The 19,299-nt window shown below is 26.2% G+C and overlaps 1 protein-coding gene across 1 annotated transcript; it reads left to right on the top strand.

Moving 5' to 3' along the window:
- The first annotated feature begins 311 nt into the window (after positions 1-311).
- Positions 312-878, top strand: LOC135931583 (peptidyl-prolyl cis-trans isomerase Fkbp12-like). Its single transcript, XM_065468810.1, has 4 exons — positions 312-447; positions 489-578; positions 623-645; positions 685-878. Exons 1-4 carry the CDS (start codon positions 363-365, stop codon positions 811-813), a joined length of 327 nt encoding a protein of 108 aa, XP_065324882.1. The 5' UTR covers positions 312-362; the 3' UTR covers positions 814-878.
- The last annotated feature ends 18,421 nt before the right edge of the window (positions 879-19,299 follow it).

Consider the following 19,299-nt stretch of genomic DNA (forward strand, 5'->3'; position numbering starts at 1 on the left):
AATAACAGTCCTATAACTATTATGCATACAATTGCGTGCAGAGTGCCCAAAAACGCGTGATGGCCTCCTCATCTTTCCTTTATATTATATAACTAGTTTAACGGATTTGAGGAAAACAGCTTAAATCTGTTCGTTGTCAACACTTGCGGGCTTAGCCCAAAAATCTATAAGTGTAAATCAAAAAATTCCCAATGCCCATGGATTCCACCTTCAATACGATACTTCCGTACAATTGGTAATATTAATTAAGAAGGTCTTACCTCCCTTATAATAAAGCGACCAATCAAATACTAATAGATTGCCGAATTAAAATTATCTACATTTCGTCGGTGATTCTAATTTTTAGTGACGTAAAAACAAATATGGGTGTTGAACATGTTGTAAAGCAGGAAGGAGACGGTACGAGTTACCCCAAAAAAGGACAAACAGTATCTGTTCACTATACAGGTTAAATTACAATATAATTACTTTAAAAATTATATATATAGGAACATTGGAAAATGGAAAAGAATTTGATTCTTCAAGGAAAAGAGGAATTCCTTTAGATTTTAAATTAGGTGCAGGAGAAGTTATTAAAGGTATGGTATATGAATTTAAATATTTCATTCTTTGTATTTTATAGGATGGGATGAAGGAGTTGCAAAAGTAATATTTTAATTTTAATAAATTATAGTTTTAAAAAAGATGACATTGGGTGAAAAAGCTACCTTAACTTGTTCTCCTGATTTTGCATATGGTTCTAAAGGCTTTCCAGGCTTGATTCCACCAAATTCTAAACTAATATTTGATGTTGAATTAGTCAAAATTAAATAATAAATGTGTATTATTTGAATGTTAATATGTTAGTTTATATATAAAATATAAGTATTTTTAATTTTCTTGAATTTATTTATACTAACTTATAAAAGATGTTATTTTCATATTTTATATGAATATAATTTGTTGTATAAATGTTTTTGCACTAAAAATCAATATCTTTATTAAAAATTACTGATTTTAGATTACATTAAACAATTTAAAAAAATCATAAGGACTAAAGATACTTTATTTTATCTGATTTAAAATAAAACCCTTAATATTAGGGTTGTGCCAATATTAAATAATCGGCCAATATTTACCTTTTTTTTGTAAAAAAAAGGATTGTACCAATATTTCCAAAAAAACTTATCTATTATTATGATATTTTAAGATTATATTATAATATTAAAATGTATAAAAGAACAAAACATAAATTTGTTTTTAATTGCTATGCTTTAAAAAATATCAAATTAGAAATATAGCAAAAAATAAGATTTTATTTTTTTGTTGCAATAAGGATTTAAAAGTTAATGAGTCATATTGAGCTACAAATAGGCTCACATTTTAAATGAGATATGATTAACTTTTGAGGAATAAAAAATGATACACGTAATTATTTGTGATAACACCAAATTGCCTTGGTCATGAAAAACTTAAAATATCAAAATTTCTTTGTTTTCATGGTTCAAACTTATGTAATTTATTTTATATTGAAAAAATATATTTTTTGTCACATTCTTTCAAAGATAAATAGATATAAATCAAATATATCTGATTGGTTTTATATAAATTTTAGATCAAATCTTAAAAATTAGGGTTAAAAAATAGCAAAACGTTTTTTTAATCACATTGATTTAGTTGTATAAAATGTTTTCAGGAAGTTATCAAATCACCTTAAATCTTTTTCTAAAAAGATTTTTATCCCCCATTTTAGGAATTTATTTCATAATATTTTTTAATTATATTTTTTCCCCTCTTTTTGATACACTTAATTATTTGTGATAACACACCAAATTGCCTTGGTCATGAAAAACTTAAAATATCAAAATTTCTTTGTTTTCATGGTTCAAACTTATGTAATTTATTTTATATTAAAAAATATATTTTTTGTCACATTCTTTCAAAGATAAGAAATAAATCAAATATATCTGATTGGTTTTATATAAATTTTAGATCAAATCTTAAAAATGAGGGTTAAAAATTAGTAAAACGTTTAATCACATTGATTTAGTTGTATAAAATGTTTTCAGGAAGTTAATCAAATCACCTTAGATCTTTTTCTAAAAAGATTTTTATCCCCCACTTTTAGGAATTTGATTTCAGAATAACCTTTTTTAATTATATTTTTTTCCCTCTTTTTGATACACCTAATTATTTGTGATAACACACCAAATTGCCTTGGTCATGAAAAACTTAAAATATCAAAATTTCTTTGTTTTCATGGTTCAAACTTATGTAATTTATTTTATATTGAAAAAATATATTTTTTGTCACATTCTTTCAAAGATAAATAGATATAAATCAAATATATCTGATTGGTTTTATATAAATTTTAGATCAAATCTTAAAAATTAGGGTTAAAAATTAGCAAAACGTTTAATCACATTGATTTAGTTGTATAAAATGTTTTCAGGAAGTTATCAAATCACCTTAGATCTTTTTCTAAAAAGATTTTTATCCCCCACTTTTAGGAATTTATTTCAGAATAACCTTTTTTAATTATATTTTTTTCCCTCTTTTTGATACACCTAATTATTTGTGATAACACACCAAATTGCCTTGGTCATGAAAAACTTAAAATATCAAAATTTCTTTGTTTTCATGGTTCAAACTTATGTAATTTATTTTATATTGAACAAATATATTTTTTGTCACATTCTTTCAAAGATAAATAGATATAAATCAAATATATCTGATTGGTTTTATATAAATTTTAGATCAAATCTTAAAAATTAGGGTTAAAAAATAGCAAAACGTTTTTTTAATCACATTGATTTAGTTGTATAAAATGTTTTCAGGAAGTTATCAAATCACCTTAGATCTTTTTCTAAAAAGATTTTTATCCCCCACTTTTAGGAATTTATTTCAGAATAACCTTTTTTAATTATATTTTTTTCCCTCTTTTTATAGTCAAGCTAGTTCTAATTATTATATTGGAATAAAATCATTTTTTTTACAACCCCAATATTTTTTTATTCTCTCAAAACTTTTCATATTCTTAAAATATACATTTGTCCTCTCTTTAATGTTTAGGATGGGGTGATCCTAAAAATTCATCAAATGAAAGGATGGGCCTGTCTCAATCCTAGAATTTTTTTTAGTGTGACAACCTTATATTTTTAACCTGGCCCAAAAATATTTTACACAGAATACAGGGCCCTTAATATTTTAAACTGAATACCCTAAGTTTTTTTAAACTCTGCAAGAACTTAATTATTTTATGAGAAGGAAGAATAATAAACTTGTTTATTCTAGGCAAAAAAAATACTTAATATTGTACAAACTTTCCAGCTCAAAGATATATTTTATGCAACAATGGTTGATTAGGTATCAGATCTTTTTTCTTGCCTTAACTGCTATATCCAGTTGATTAATTCCCATTTTATATGCTTGATCCTACCTTTGATGGTAATATTTATTGCTGATCAAACTTTTCCAGAAATTATTAGGCAGAAGAATTGGAACAAACCTATTATTGCAAGCTGCGTTAAACTCCTTTCTAAGATGCAATTATTTGGTTGAGCATTATTCTCTTCACTGCTTAATAAATCTTGTCATGAGTTTCTTGAAGCTATTCCTTCAGTTATTTTAAAACAACCAACCAAAATGGGTTGCCGTTAGTATTCATTTATTAATAACCTAACCCTATTTGCTCCATTCTTGTAAAAGCCGAACTCATAATATATGTAATTTGATCACTAAGAGCCTTGATCAGCTCAAATTTCATCTATTCCTGAACCTCCAGGTCTTTTCAGATCTGATTTCTCAAGCTTGGAAGGGAGTCTAATTTCTGGCCTTAGATTACTCAATTGGCTCCCTCAAGAGGGTTAGGGTTTCTTTTTAAATAGATCGAACGAATCACGATCTTTTCAAAAAAATGGAATCAAAATCCAGGATCGACCTTTTTTTAAAAAAATCCTTTTATCATTTAATTTCTGATATGAAAAATTAACTAATATAAAAATAAATTAAATATGGTATAAATTTATTGTAATTGAATAATATAATATAAATTTAATAATTAGAATATATTTATTTATAGTTAAAATTAGCCATTAATAATAATTATTTTTTTCTAAATTATTATAATTTAAACATCCACTTTCATTAAGCACATATTTAGCTTTACTAAACAAGCGCTCCACAGGAGCACCTGATGACAAAAGTGTGTTTTATTCACTGCGAATTCTTCCTGTACCTCTTCAGTAACTACAATACTTTTATATGGTTCCTAAAAATAATTCCTCGATTTCTTTTATTTCATAAATATATAAAATAATAATAATATAACTGATTTACAAACAGACAATTAATTGTAATATCATATCTTCTCATCAATATATTGAAAAACGTCCATATCTGTCAATTACAAATCAACAGATATAACGATTATAATACGAAATAAACGTTCTTGGTAATGAAGGCCTCTTTAATTGTTTTTTTATAAGCTATAATTTCTTTAAAATTATACATGCGTCTTGGAAAACAATTTTTAAAATTGAGCGGATGAGCATGAAAAAAAAATTTTCATAAAAGAATAATATTTTTGTGAAAGATAATTTTTTGACAGGGAAAATTTAATGAATATTATTTCTGCCTAATTAATCAAAAAGAAAAGACTGTTCTAAATTTGAAATTTGCTCATATTCGTAAAGACAAATTTAGATTATATTTTCATAGTAGAATATTTATTTATCAAGGAACGTATATCCAAACTAAAATATTGTAAAAGAAAGAAAAGGGTTTACATATTTTACTATTTTCCCAAAAGCATTATTTGTCACATAATATTTTGGACATATAATCATAAAATAAGCAAATATTTTTTTCATCATAAATATAATGTGCATTAAATGCGCATACCTATATTTTTTATGAGAGTTAGATTTGTGCGTAAGTTGCTAAAGGATATTGTCAAAATCGTGGTCTGCATTATTGGGATGCGATAAAGGCTCAAAGGACGACAATTACCACTGTAATTGATTAGCAAACTCTTTGAGAAGTTTCATATACCTATAGTTTGTGGTACCAAGACAAGCCTATTAAGTGATCTATGATTAGTAACACTAACAAGACATAAATTATATATATATCTTCATAAATTTTTTTTGTGTTTTTTTTAAAAATTCTTATTAAAAAAACGAAGTGAGAATTAAAAGTTAGGTCTAGTTTATATCTAAAACTCAAAACATAGATGAATGTTTGAGGGAATCAACAGTTAAATAAAAGATATTCAGTTAAAAAAATTTAGATGAATGAATCAATAGTAGTGATGTTAAACGGCTCATTTTGAGCAGATTTATAAAAACGGCTAACTCAATATTTCATCCAGAAAAATACTAAACAAGTTTGAAGATTTTGCTCATAGAAGGAACAAAGGTGTAGACATATATAAACGAAATCTCGAGGCCTAGGTAATATTTTTTTTCTGGCTAAAATATTGAGTTCGCCCTTTTAAAAATTCGGCTAAAAAAAAGCCTTTTAACAACACTAATCAAGAATACTCAGCATCCTAAACATTATTAATTATTAGTAAATAATGGCCAATATGTATTTAAAGTTTTTTTTTTATATAGTATTCAATTATTTAAAATGTTAATTTGCCTAAATAAATTTTATTTCAAATTACATAGATAAATCAGAAACCAGCTTATCATCAACTGAAATATAATAAATTCAAGGTGTGGAAAAATAACAAAAAAACCATAAAAAGATTATATTTTTGTTAAATTAGAATTAAATTTGAAATTAGTAATTTCAAAATTTAATGCCAAGCCACTCTTATCTAAATATTTTTTTTACTGGCATTTGAAATATATTAATTTGTTTTTTTATTGTAATAGTGATTTCTTGTTTAAAATTTCCTAAAATCAAATTAAAATAAATATAAGTTTTAAGGTTATGCAATCGGATAGGTATTTTATAGACATTGATTATCCAAAATAGTATCTCCCTATTTATTTATTCTATTTCACTGTTATATCAACCAGTTTATAATTTACATTTTTTAGAAATGAAGAGGCGTATGTGAAGTCCCAAATTTAGGACTTATTTAAATACCAAGGTATGGAAGTTAAATCATCAAGTTTAAGACCATCATCTAATTAAAATAAGCATGCTCCAGGATGTTTAAAATTCGGGCCATCTTAAGAGTACGGCTAAGAACAGAGTTAATTGCCGCATGCTTTTGCATGTCTGCCTTGTCTATATATGCGACTAAAACCATGTTCTCTTTGGAATTAGTGTTGTTAAATAGTTGAGTTTTTACGACTCTAAACTCAAATTAGAGTCGCCAAACTCATTTTAAATTGAGCGACTCAATGAGCCGCATAAGTCGCTTCAGAGTTGGCTCGCTGAGTCGGCTCGATGAGTCTATATAAAATAATAAAAAAATAAAAAATAATTTTATTTGTGCCATTATAATTAATCAAGCATATTTTTAATTTGGGAGGCTAAAAACCTATTGTAAAAAAATTTTATTAAAAAAAAAGTTATTGTTATAATCGTTATTTTTAAAGTTTTTTGAATTTTTTTGACGCAAATGGGTAAAAACATACATTGTAAACATGTTAAAATAAAACTTAAATGAAGATGCACCCTAGATAAGTGACAATTGTCATAATCGTTATTTTTGGACATTTTTGAATTTTTTTAAAGCAAATTGGTAAAAATAAATATTGTAAACATGTTTAATTAAAACTTCACTAAAGATTACCCTAGATAAGTGACAATTGATCGTTATTATTTATTTTTTTTTGAACTATTTTAGATATAACATAGAAAACTAATTTATATGTAATATTTTTAAACTTTTTAAAGCATATAAATTTTGACAATTATTGAAAAAATATTTTTAACCAAGGTTGTTATCAGAACACTGCTACCCCAATCAAATTAAAAAAAAAAATATTGTCAGAATATGTTTCTTATATTTTAGATGGCTTTATTGTATGAGATTATTGGAAAGAATTTTTAAAGAAGTATGGGTGAATATTAAAAGGAGTGATACTAAAGAGAATATAAAAGATATACCATAGAAAAGTAACAATTTTTATATAATTATTTTAACTTTTTTAATTTTTTGTGTCGCAAATAGGTTAAAATTTATAATAAGATGTAAAATTAAAATTCCAATAAAGATGTACCATAGAAAAGTGACAGTTGTCAAATCATTATTTAACTTGTTAATTGTGTTGTTTATTCAAATTTGTGAAATAAATTATTGAGTACTAATTTAAATGTTTTGTTACATATTGTGTTTTTTTATTCAAATTTGTTAAATAATTTATTGAGTATTAATTTAAATGTTTTGTTACATATACCAGTTGATTGAAATGTTTTAGTATATATACCAGTTGATTATTATACATATGATCATTATTAATATTTTATTTTTTAAAAGTAGAAATAAAATTTATTTAAAATAAATATAACTTGTTAAATTTACTTGTTTCTTTTATGGTGCCCCGGCACGTTTTTGTAAAAAAAAAAGTAAATAAATATTATATATAAAATTTGCCTTAAATTAAAAAAAATGTAAAAAGAAAATTAAATTCGAAGGACATATACTTATACATAAACAAAAGGTAAATTGCGTGATCGCAAAATGTTAAAACTTACAATTTTACGCCAATTTATATTTTGACACGCTTATTATGCTACAAATTATAGTATATAAATTTATTACGAATTAGACATTTTTCATGTTATAGTATTTTCTGATAATTTAAATATAAAGACAAAATATTATCTGATTTTCTTTTATAACTTAAAATTAGAGATTTAGAATAATCTAGTTTTCTTTTAAAACTTAAATTTAAAGATTTATCCAATTTCCTTTGACGACTTAAAATTCAACAAGATTGAATTATTTAATTTCCTTTGACGACTCATAATTAAAGCATAGGATTTTTTTTTGATTTGCTTTAACGATATAAAATTTAGACATAGAATTATTTAATTCCGTTTGACGATGAACTCAATTTTTTTGTTCGATATGAAATTCATAACTTAAAACATATAGTATTTTCTTAAAGTGAAATTTTTATTATGGAAAATAAACCTACTGCTATATGCGATCCTTATCTTAGATTTCCAAAACTGATTGGAGAAATGACGGACACATACCTTGATATGGTTGAGACATACTTTGAGGATTACATTGCGTCTGACGCATCTAAGGCAAGGACCTTATTAGGTAACTTATCAATTGACATTTATGAAAAAATCACATCCGTGTGTTCAAAGACACAGTTAAAAGATTATAAAGTTATTTTTAATAAACTCAAGTTATTAATTCCGAGGGAAGATATAAATTTATGTATAAAAAATTTTAACTTAGCGGTACAACGTGACGACGAGTCTTTTTACACATTTTTCTATAGAATACATAAATTACATAAGAAGTGCAATTTCATAGATGACAGTAGAATTAAGGAGAAATTGATAACATCTACTTTAAACGATCATATCAGAAGGAAGCTGAATAAGCATAAGGACTGGACTGTAGATGAGATGATGAAATTAGGAGTTGAGTTAGATGGTAGTAATATTAAACCAGACGTTAGCGATACAAATTATGTAGACAATGATAAAAAATTGGATAAAAATAAAAAATTTTTTAATTCAAATATTGATAAAATACCATGCAAAAGTACTTTTAGTAATAATGAGAATAATTCTAATGATAATGAACGTAATAATTTTAGAGAAAAGAATTTTAATTATAATGGACGTAACACTCGTAGGGAAAATTTTGATTTTAAGAAGAGGAATTATAATGATTTTAGGCCTGATAATGCTAGCCGAAACTATCAAAACAATAATTTTCGAGACAGTGAGGGTAACTCTAGAAATTTTCGTAATAACCAATCTTCGAATAACAATTCAAACTATTACGGAAGATACTCCATGTGGCACAATAAAAATAATGCAAACAATTATGATAGAAACAATGCCTGGCAAAACAACAACAATTCAAACTATTACGGAAGAAACTTCATGTGGCACAATAACAATAATGCAAACAATTGTGATAGAAACAATGCCTGGCAAAACAACAACAATTCAAACTATAACGGAAGAAACTTCAGGTGGCACGATAATAGCAATTCAAACAATTATGATAGAAATAATGCCTGGCATAAAAATAATAGAGATGGTGGAAACAATACATGGAAAAACTATAATCTAAGAAAACAAATACAATATCATGATCAGAGCCAAAGTAATAGCAACAATTGCAATATGAATATTGAAGAGATTGTGGAAAATAAAAATGATGTTACACAAAATAATAATGATAGTGATTTTAATGTCAACAATTTAACCGAGCATAAACTCAATGACAATGCATTTATGATTTCCTTAAAAATAAACGATGTTACCGTTACAATGCAAGTCGATACTGGATCTAAATTCACAATTATACCTCATGAAATGGCTAAACAAATAGGTATTAAAGATCTTAAAAAGTCCACTCTACAACTCTCAGCTTATGATGGAAACTTAATTGAAATTATCGACGTAACTCAAGTTAAAGTAAGCTACGATGGTATCGCCAAACACTTGCAAGCAGTGATCGTAAAGTCTAATAAAAATGCATTATTGGGACGAATGTGGATCAATGCCTTTAGTAATATGTAATATTTGAACAAGTTTATAGCAAACATCGATATCAATTATGAAGATGGAAATAAATTAATAAAAGATTGTGAATTCAAACTGACTACCAAACCAATCAACAAAGTTAACGTCAAGATACATTTACGAAATGATGCCAAACCTAAGATAATACCACCAAGGCGTATACCTTATTCAAAAATAGATGCTGTAACTAAAGAACTTATGAGATGGTTAGACGAGGGAGTCATTGAGCTGGTGACGGATGTTCGATGGGCAAGTCCTATAACCGCTGTCTACAAAGAAAATGGGAGCGTTAGGGTTTGCGCCGATTTCAAAGACACTGTTAATCCTGCTCTTGAAGATTTCAGATACCCACTTCCAAGAATAAACGATCTTATAGCTAAGCTCAAGGAGGGGAAGAAATTCAGCAAGATCGATTTCAAAGACGCGTTCTTACAAATTCCCATCTACATAAACTGCAGAAACATATTAACCATATCTACACACAGGGGATACTACCGGTTTACTAGACTTCCTTTTGGGTTAAAGACTTCTTCTGCAGTTTTTCAACAGATTATGGATCAAATTTTCGGTGATATGAAAGATGTCATCTTTTATATTGATGACCTATTAATAACGGGAAGTAGTGACGAAGCTCATTTCAACAACATAAAAAGAGTTTTTGAAAGAATATTATCTTATGGCTTAGTGCCTAATTTTGCAAAAAGCTTATTCTTCAAAAAAAGTCTGAGGTTCTTAGGACACGATATCGACGCCAATGGGATCCACGCCAACCATGACAAGATCGAGGCGATCGTTAGAATGCCGGAACCAAAATCAGCTGCTGAATTGTCAACGTTTCTGGGTATGGCGGGCTACTACAGAAAATTTTTGAACAACTTTGCTGAAATAGCTGATCCTTTATACAAGATTGTCAACAAGGAAAAATGGGAGTGGAATTCAGAACACTCCAAAAGTTTTGCTGATCTTAAGACGCTGATTAGTCTTCCTCCAGCTTTGACGTACTTTAATCCTGAATTACCTATCGGAATTGCGACTGATGCATCTAAAAGAGGTTTAGGAGCTGTTTTGTTTCACACCGAAAAAGATGGCAAAGAAAAACTAATAGCTTTTGCGTCGAGAACTTTAGCAAAGTCCGAGATAAATTATACCAATATTGAGCGTGAAGCTTTGACCATTATGTTTGCTATCAAGAGATTTCTAGAATACTTGATAGGGACTAAGTTCACTATTGTAACGGACCACAAGCCGTTAATCCATATTTTCACCAAAGGGCTCCAAGATAATAGTACCATGTCCTTAAGATTACAGAAGTGGAATAAAATTTTGGGGGGTTAGGACTTTAACATCAGATATAAAGCTGGTAAATACAATGTTGTTCCTGATTGCCTCTCAAGATTACCACAAGTAATTGATGATGACGTTATTGATGATGTCGCAATTATATATGACTTTGGCGATATACCTCTTAGTTTTGACCGAATACGTGATAAAACGTCCAAAGATTTTGAATTATCTCAAGTTATTAATGATATAAGAAATAATGTGCCTATTAAAAACAAAACTTATGAAAATATTGAATATGAACTTAGTATTATTAAAAATTGTCTGTACAAAAGCAACAAAATAATAATTCCAACAAGTCTGAGAAAGAACATATTAAAGGCATTACATGAAGGTCACATAGGAGCAGGTAAAATTAAATCCTTAGCCAAAGATCGCATGTGGTGGTCTGGTATGGTCAACGACATTGATTTGGAAATTAGAAGTTGCGACGATTGTAATATTTTTCACGACAATCCAAAGAAAATACAAAATCCATGGGTATTGGCGACGAAACCTTTTGAAAGGACGTAGACTATGCGGGTCCATTTTTTACAAAAAATTGGTTAATAATCGTCGATGACTATAGTAAATTCCCAATTATAGTTCCTGTAAAAAACATCACGACTGAATTCACGTTGAAAGAAATTTTTAGAACTATTTCACTATTTGGCATACCTGAAACCATTGTTACAGATAACGGTACCAACTTTACAAGCAAAGACTTTGAGATATTTTGTAGTAACTATGGAATAAAACATGCACTAACATCCGCCTACCATCAGCAATCTAATGGACAAGCTGAACGTATGGTGAGAACATTTAAAGTTCACATGAAAAGAAACATAAAGATTGACTTAGAAGCTGCACTGGACAGATTCTTGTTTAACTACAGAAATACACCGAATGATATTACAGGTGTCACACCATCCAAAAGAGTGTTTAACCGCGATATTAGAATAAAGTGGGACTTATTGAAACCATTGGAGGATAAAATTGACAAAGTTAACATATCGCTACCGAGAAATCGAACCTTTAATATTGGAGACTTCGTTTGGTGCAAGAAACAGAGCGATGACACGTGGTGCAAAGGCAACATCACGCACAAATAGAGTGACACGATGTTCCAGGTGAATACAGATAAAGGTGTAGTGAGGAGACATTTAGACCAGTTGCGTAAAAGAGAATGTTTTAATAGATTTAAATATTTTGAAAGTTACCCTAAGAATTCTTATAAGGAGGGAAGTGTAGAAGTAAGTGAAAATAACAAGATACCTTTCAGACCGTTGAGAATTAAACAAAAACCTTTTTATTTAAAAGATTTTGTAACTTAAATTTTTAATAAAATATAAAACGCAAAATTTCATAATACGCGAATATTATATAATAATCTTTGTTGATTTATCATTCTTATGGAATTCTATATATTCATCATTCCATATTACAAAATTTTTATTCTACATCATTCCCTATTCCAAAAATTTTATTCCAAATTCTTTTATTCCAAAATTTTATTCCATATTCCATATATTCAAACTTAATCCTTATAATAATGATAACGTACAGCAACTTTTCAAACCTACGAAAACGTATGGACTCACGCCATCAGACAGACTTATGCTCCCACTGAGCAGCAATTTGATGCTTTGTCGAGGAGGGGAATGTTAATTGTGTTGTTTATTCAAATTTGTGAAATAAATTATTGAGTACTAATTTAAATGATTTGTTACATATTGTGTTTTTTATTCAAATTTGTGAAATAATTTATTGAGTATTAATTTAAATGTTTTGTTACATATACCAGTTGATTGAAATGTTTTAGTATATATACCAGTTGATTATTATACATATGATCATTATTATTTTATTTTATTTTTTAAAAGTAGGAATAAAATTTATTTAAAATAAATATAACTTGTTAATTTCTTGTTTCTTTTATAACTTTTACCATTTTATACCTTTGTAAATAGTAAATGCACTAATTTTACTATTAAATAACGCTAAAATTATAAAAGTTGGAAGGCTAAACCTTTCTTTTGTATCTCTTCTCTTAAAATTCATCTAAATATATTATACTTTATCCAAATTTCAAACCCCCTTTTTTAAAAAATTTATCTCAATACATTAACTTTTACACAAATTTAAACACCTCTTTTGTATCTCTCCTTAAAATATTAAACATTTGCACAAATTTTAAACAACTCTTTTGTATCTTTCAGATGCCTTCCCAATGAATCCTCCTATTTTACTCCCCAATGAATCCCCCATTTTTCTCTTAAAACCCCCTCCCCTTTATGAATTCTCCCCATATCCTCTATTAATCCTCCCGCTAATAAATAAAGATTTTTTAATTCATATTAATCGATTTCTTTCTATATAAATGAACTTTTAAATTAATTTTTCTTTTATTTAGAAAATCTTCCACCTTTTATAATTTTAGCGTTATTTAATATTAAGTAAAAGTCGTGTATTTACTATTTACAACGATATAAAATGGTAAAAGTCAAATAATGATTTGACAATTGTCACTTACCTATGGCACATATTCACTGAAATTTTATTTTAACATGTTTACAATGTATGTTTTTACCCAATTGCGTCAAAAAAATTGAAAAATCTTTAAAAATAACGGTTATGACAATTGTCACTTATCTATGGCACATATTCACTGAAATTTTATTTTAACAGGTTTAATTTCTATGTTTTTACCCATTAGCGTCAAAAAAATTCAAATTAAAAATAACGATTATGACAATTGTTACTTATCTCTTATCTATGGCACATATTCACTGAAATTGTATTTTAACATATTTACAATGTATGTTTTTACTCATTTGTGTCAAAAAAATTCAAAAAACTTCAAAAATAACGATTATGACAATTGTCACTTATCTATGGTTACACTGAAATTTTATTTTAACATGTTTACAATCTATGTTTTTACCCATTTGCTTTAAAAAAATTCAAAAAATTTTAAAAATAACGATTATGACAATTGTGACTTATCTAGGGTGCATCTTCATTTACGTTTTATTTTAACATGTTTACAATCTATGTTCCCATTTGAGCCAAAAAAATTGAAAAAACTTTAAAAATTATAACAATTGTCACTTATCTATGGTACATTCACTGAAATTATATTTTAACATGTTTACAATCTATGTTTTTACCCATTTGCGTTAAAAAAATTCAAAAAACTTTAAAAATAACGATTATGACAATTGTCACTTATCTAGGGTATATATACATTTAAGTTTTATTTAAACATGTTTGCAATACTAATTTTTGCAAAGCGGCAAAAAATATAATATCTTAAAAATACCAATATAATTATCATTTATCCAAGGACATCTTTATTTAATTTATAATTTATCAACTTTACAAAATAAATTTTATTTTACCTTTTTGTGCCAAAAATTTCAAAAATGTTAAAAAATAACGAATATGACCATTATCTAGTGTTGTTAAAACGCCGCGAGTCGCGACCCCGACCCAAAGCTCGGGTCGTTTTATTCGACTCCGACTCAATGTTTGGGTCGTTTTTTTCGACTTCGACCCGAGTTCTAGCCGAAATAAACGACTTCGACCCAAAATATGGGTCGTTTTTTACGACTCCGACTCAAAATTTGGGTGGTATTTTTCGACTCAAATTTGAAATTTGGGTCGTATTTTTCGACTTAAACTTGAAGTTTGGGTCATATTTTTCGACTCAAACTTGAAGTTTGGGTCGTATTTTTCGACTAAAACTTGAAGTTTGGGTCGTATTTTTCGACTCAAACTTGAAGTTTGGGTCGTATTTTTCGACTCCAACTCAAAGTTTGGGTCGTTTTTCTGACTCAGACTCAAACATCGGGTCGTTTTATTCAATCCGACTCAAAATATGGATCTTTCTTTTTAAAGACGACTTAAAGTTAGGGTTGCTTTTTTTCACCCTTAACCCAATATCTAGATCATTTTTTTTGACCAAAAGTCAAATAACATTTAGTATATATTAATATTATAGGCGGGAAAGTTACTTAAAGCTTCTTTAAATTATAATGCTCTGGATTAACTATTCATCATAGTTATTTTTTAAAATTTTTAAGTGAAGATGCACCATAGAAAAGAGCCATTTGTTATGATGGTTATTTTTGAAATTTTTTAAATGAAATAGATGAAAATATATATTCTAAACATGTTAAATTTAAAATTTGTGAGGATGTATCATAGATAGGTGACAATTGTCATAATCGTTATTTTTGAACTTTTTTCAAATTTTTAAAGCAAATAGCTAAAAATATATATTCTAAACATCTTAAATTTAAAATTTGTGAGGATGTATCATAGATAGGTGACAATAGTCATAATCGCTATTTTTGAACTTTTTCAAATTTTTTAAAGGAAATAACTAAAAATATATATTCTAAACATGTTAAATTAAAAATTCAGTGAGGATGTATCATAGATAGGTGACAATTGTCATAATCGTTATTTTTGAACTTTTTTCAATTTTTTTAAAGGAAATAGCTAAAAATATATATTCTAAACATGTTAAATTAAAAATTCAGTGAGGATGTATCATATATAGGTGACAATTGTCATAATCGCTATTTTTGAACTTTTTCAAATTTTTTTAAAGGAAATATCTAAAAATATATATTCTAAACATGTTAAATTAAAAACAGTGAGGATGTATCATATATAGGTGACAATTGTCATAATCGCTATTTTTGAACTTTTTCAAATTTTTTTAAAGGAAATATCTAAAAATATATATTCTAAACATGTTAAATTAAAAATTCAGTGAGGATGTATCATAGATAGGTGACAATTGTCATAATCGCTATTTTTGAATTTTTTCAAATTTTTTTAAAGGAAATAGCTAAAAATATATATTCTAAACATGTTAAATTAAAAATTCAGTGATGATGTATCATATATAGGTGACAATTGTCATAATCGCTATTTTTGAATTTTTTCAAATTTTTTTAAAGGAAATAGCTAAAAATATATATTCTAAACATGTTAAATTAAAAATTCAGTGAGGAAGTATCATATATAGGTGACAATTGTCATAATCGCTATTTTTGAACTTTTTCAAATTTTTTTAAAGGAAATAGCTAAAAATATATATTCTAAACATAAATTCAGTGAGGATGTATCATAGATAGGTGACAATTGTCATAATCGCTATTTTTGAATTTTTTCAAATTTTTTTAAAGGAAATAGCTAAAAATATATATTCTAAACATGTTAAATTAAAAATTCATTGATGATGTATCATATATAGGTGACAATTGTCATAATCGCTATTTTTGAATTTTTTTCAAATTTTTTTAAAGGAAATAGCTAAAAATATATATTCTAAACATGTTAAATTAAAAATTCAGTGAGGAAGTAATATATAGGTGACAATTGTCATAATCGCTATTTTTGAACTTTTTCAAATTTTTTTAAAGGAAATAGCTAAAAATATATATTCTAAACATGTTAAATTAAAAATTCAGTGAGGATGTATCATAGATAGGTGACAATTGTCATAATCGTTATTTTTGAACTTTTTCAAATTTTTTTAAAGGAAATAGCTAAAAATATATATTCTAAACATGTTAAATTAAAAATTCAGTGAGGATGTATCATAGATAGGTGACAATTGTCATAATCGTTATTTTTGAACTTTTTCAAATTTTTTTAAAGGAAATAGCTAAAAATATATATTCTAAACATGTTAAATTAAAAATTCAGTGAGGATGTATCATAGATAGGTGACAATTGTCATAATCGTTATTTTTGAACTTTTTTCAATTATTTTAAAGGAAATAGCTAAAAATATATATCCTAAACATGTTAAATTAAAACATCAGTGAGGATGTATCATATATAGGTGACAATTGTCATAATCGCTATTTTTGAACTTTTTCAAATTTTTTTAAAGGAAATAGCTAAAAATATATATTCTAAACATAAATTCAGTGAGGATGTATCATAGATAGGTGACAATTGTCATAATCGCTATTTTTGAATTTTTTCAAATTTTTTTAAAGGAAATAGCTAAAAATATATATTCTAAACATGTTAAATTAAAAATTCAGTGATGATGTATCATATATAGGTGACAATTGTCATAATCGCTATTTTTGAATTTTTCAAATTTTTTAAAGGAAATAGCTAAAAATATATATTCTAAACATGTTAAATTAAAAATTCAGTGAGGAAGTATCATATATAGGTGACAATTGTCATAATCGCTATTTTTGAACTTTTTCAAATTTTTTTAAAGGAAATAGCTAAAAATATATATTCTAAACATGTTAAATTAAAAATTCAGTGAGGATGTATCATAGATAGGTGACAATTGTCATAATCGTTATTTTTGAACTTTTTCAAATTTTTTTAAAGGAAATAGCTAAAAATATATATTCTAAACATGTTAAATTAAAAATTCAGTGAGGATGTATCATAGATAGGTGACAATTGTCATAATCGTTATTTTTAAACTTTTTCAAATTTTTTTAAAGGAAATAGCTAAAAATATATATTCTAAACATGTTAAATTAAAAATTCAGTGAGGATGTATCATAGATAGGTGACAATTGTCATAATCGTTATATTTGAACTTTTTTCAATTATTTTAAAGGAAATAGCTAAAAATATAAACATGTTAAATTAAAACATCAGTGAGGATGTATCATAGATAAGGGACAAAAAATGGTTATTATATATACGAGTAGTAAGGTACATAATATTTTTAAGTGATAAAATGAGATGCTAATATATTTCTTGTAATTTTAATTTATAATAAAATTCTTAAATCTTTCAAGTTACTAGTTAGGATAAAAGTTACTTGGCACATCATACAATGATATTTATACCTTGTTTTTTTTTTCGAGAATAAATTTTATGCGATATCTCATGAAGGAAATTACATACCATTGTACAGACAAATAACTTTGTATATATTATCTGCACCAATATCTTTTATATCAATCTCTATCGGTGACATTTTAAATTATATTGGAAACTAGATTGTGTAGATTTCTAAATATTAATTTAAAGGATTAAGATTTTAGAATTAATTATAAATATATCTTAATAATTTTTATATTGCATTTAATATTTAAAATCTCTCGTTTTAAGCCTATTTAGCAAGAAAAATATTGACTAATCCTGAAATTACGATAATAGATATCTATACCTTTATATAATCTATGAGAAAAATTGCTCTCATAATATTCTTCTTAATAAAATAGTGAATAATTAACGCCTGAAAAAAAGTATAGCGCTTTATAACATGGTTCAAAGTTAATCCCAGTATCAATTTTAATGTGTAATTTTTCTCAAGTGTTCAAAATTCTAAATCTTAATATCAAAAACTATTTTAGTTATCAATTTAAAGTCAAATAATATTAAAACACTAATATTCTCCAGTATTCATAAAAAACAACAGCCTGAAATAAGAATACTAAGCTCAAAACATCTTAAATATTTGATACATTTATAGTTTAAATATTTTTATTTAAATTATATATATTTATTAATGTACAAAAAATTTAATTTAACAATATATATAGATATAAAAATTATGTATAAAATTTATTATTCATGATATTGATATCCCATGAATTTAAACATAAACACTGTTTAAGTGTTTCGGAGGCCATGCGATTTCTTTTCTTTGTTACGGTGTCCACCCCTCTTTAGAAGACACGCTCGCTCTCAACGGATGTATTGCTCCGACAAAAAATCTTTAGCCATCATGCAAAGGTACGGAAAACGCTCAGAATTACAGTACGACTTAAAAAAACTCGACTTAACACTACATTTATGAAAAATATAGCTCGCCTAAATTATTAAATTATATTTAAAAAAATTCATATTTTAATTGAAAAATGCATCCGGAATCGCAAATACTTATTTAAAAAATTTATTGTTTTATTAGTTTAAAAATTCCATATGGAAGTGAAGTGACTATTTAAATTCTAAAATTATAAAAGATATTTTATTTTACTTTTAGTGGTGCCAGCTAGACGGCAAATTTGTTGAGATTTTTTCTTTTCTTCATTGTTAGGGATAGGGATATGATTAATAATCATTTTTTTTAACTTTCCAAATTTTTTTTAACTTTCCAAATTTTTTTTTATTATTTTTAGGGGTATAAATCTAAATTTTTTTATTTTATTCATTTTTTGTTTTTAAAATTATAATTTAATATTATTAACATAAATTTTATTAATAAAAGTTGTCCAATTTAAATCATTTCTTAAATATTATTTTTATATAAAACTTTTCTTAGTGTGATGTCACAAAGTTCAAGTTCTACGCCATCAAGGTCAA

Source organism: Gordionus sp. m RMFG-2023, chromosome 1 (genome assembly GCF_954871325.1).
Source record: "Gordionus sp. m RMFG-2023 chromosome 1, tfGorSpeb1-WG-v2, whole genome shotgun sequence".
NCBI lineage: Eukaryota > Metazoa > Nematomorpha > Gordioida > Chordodea > Parachordodidae > Gordionus > Gordionus sp. m RMFG-2023.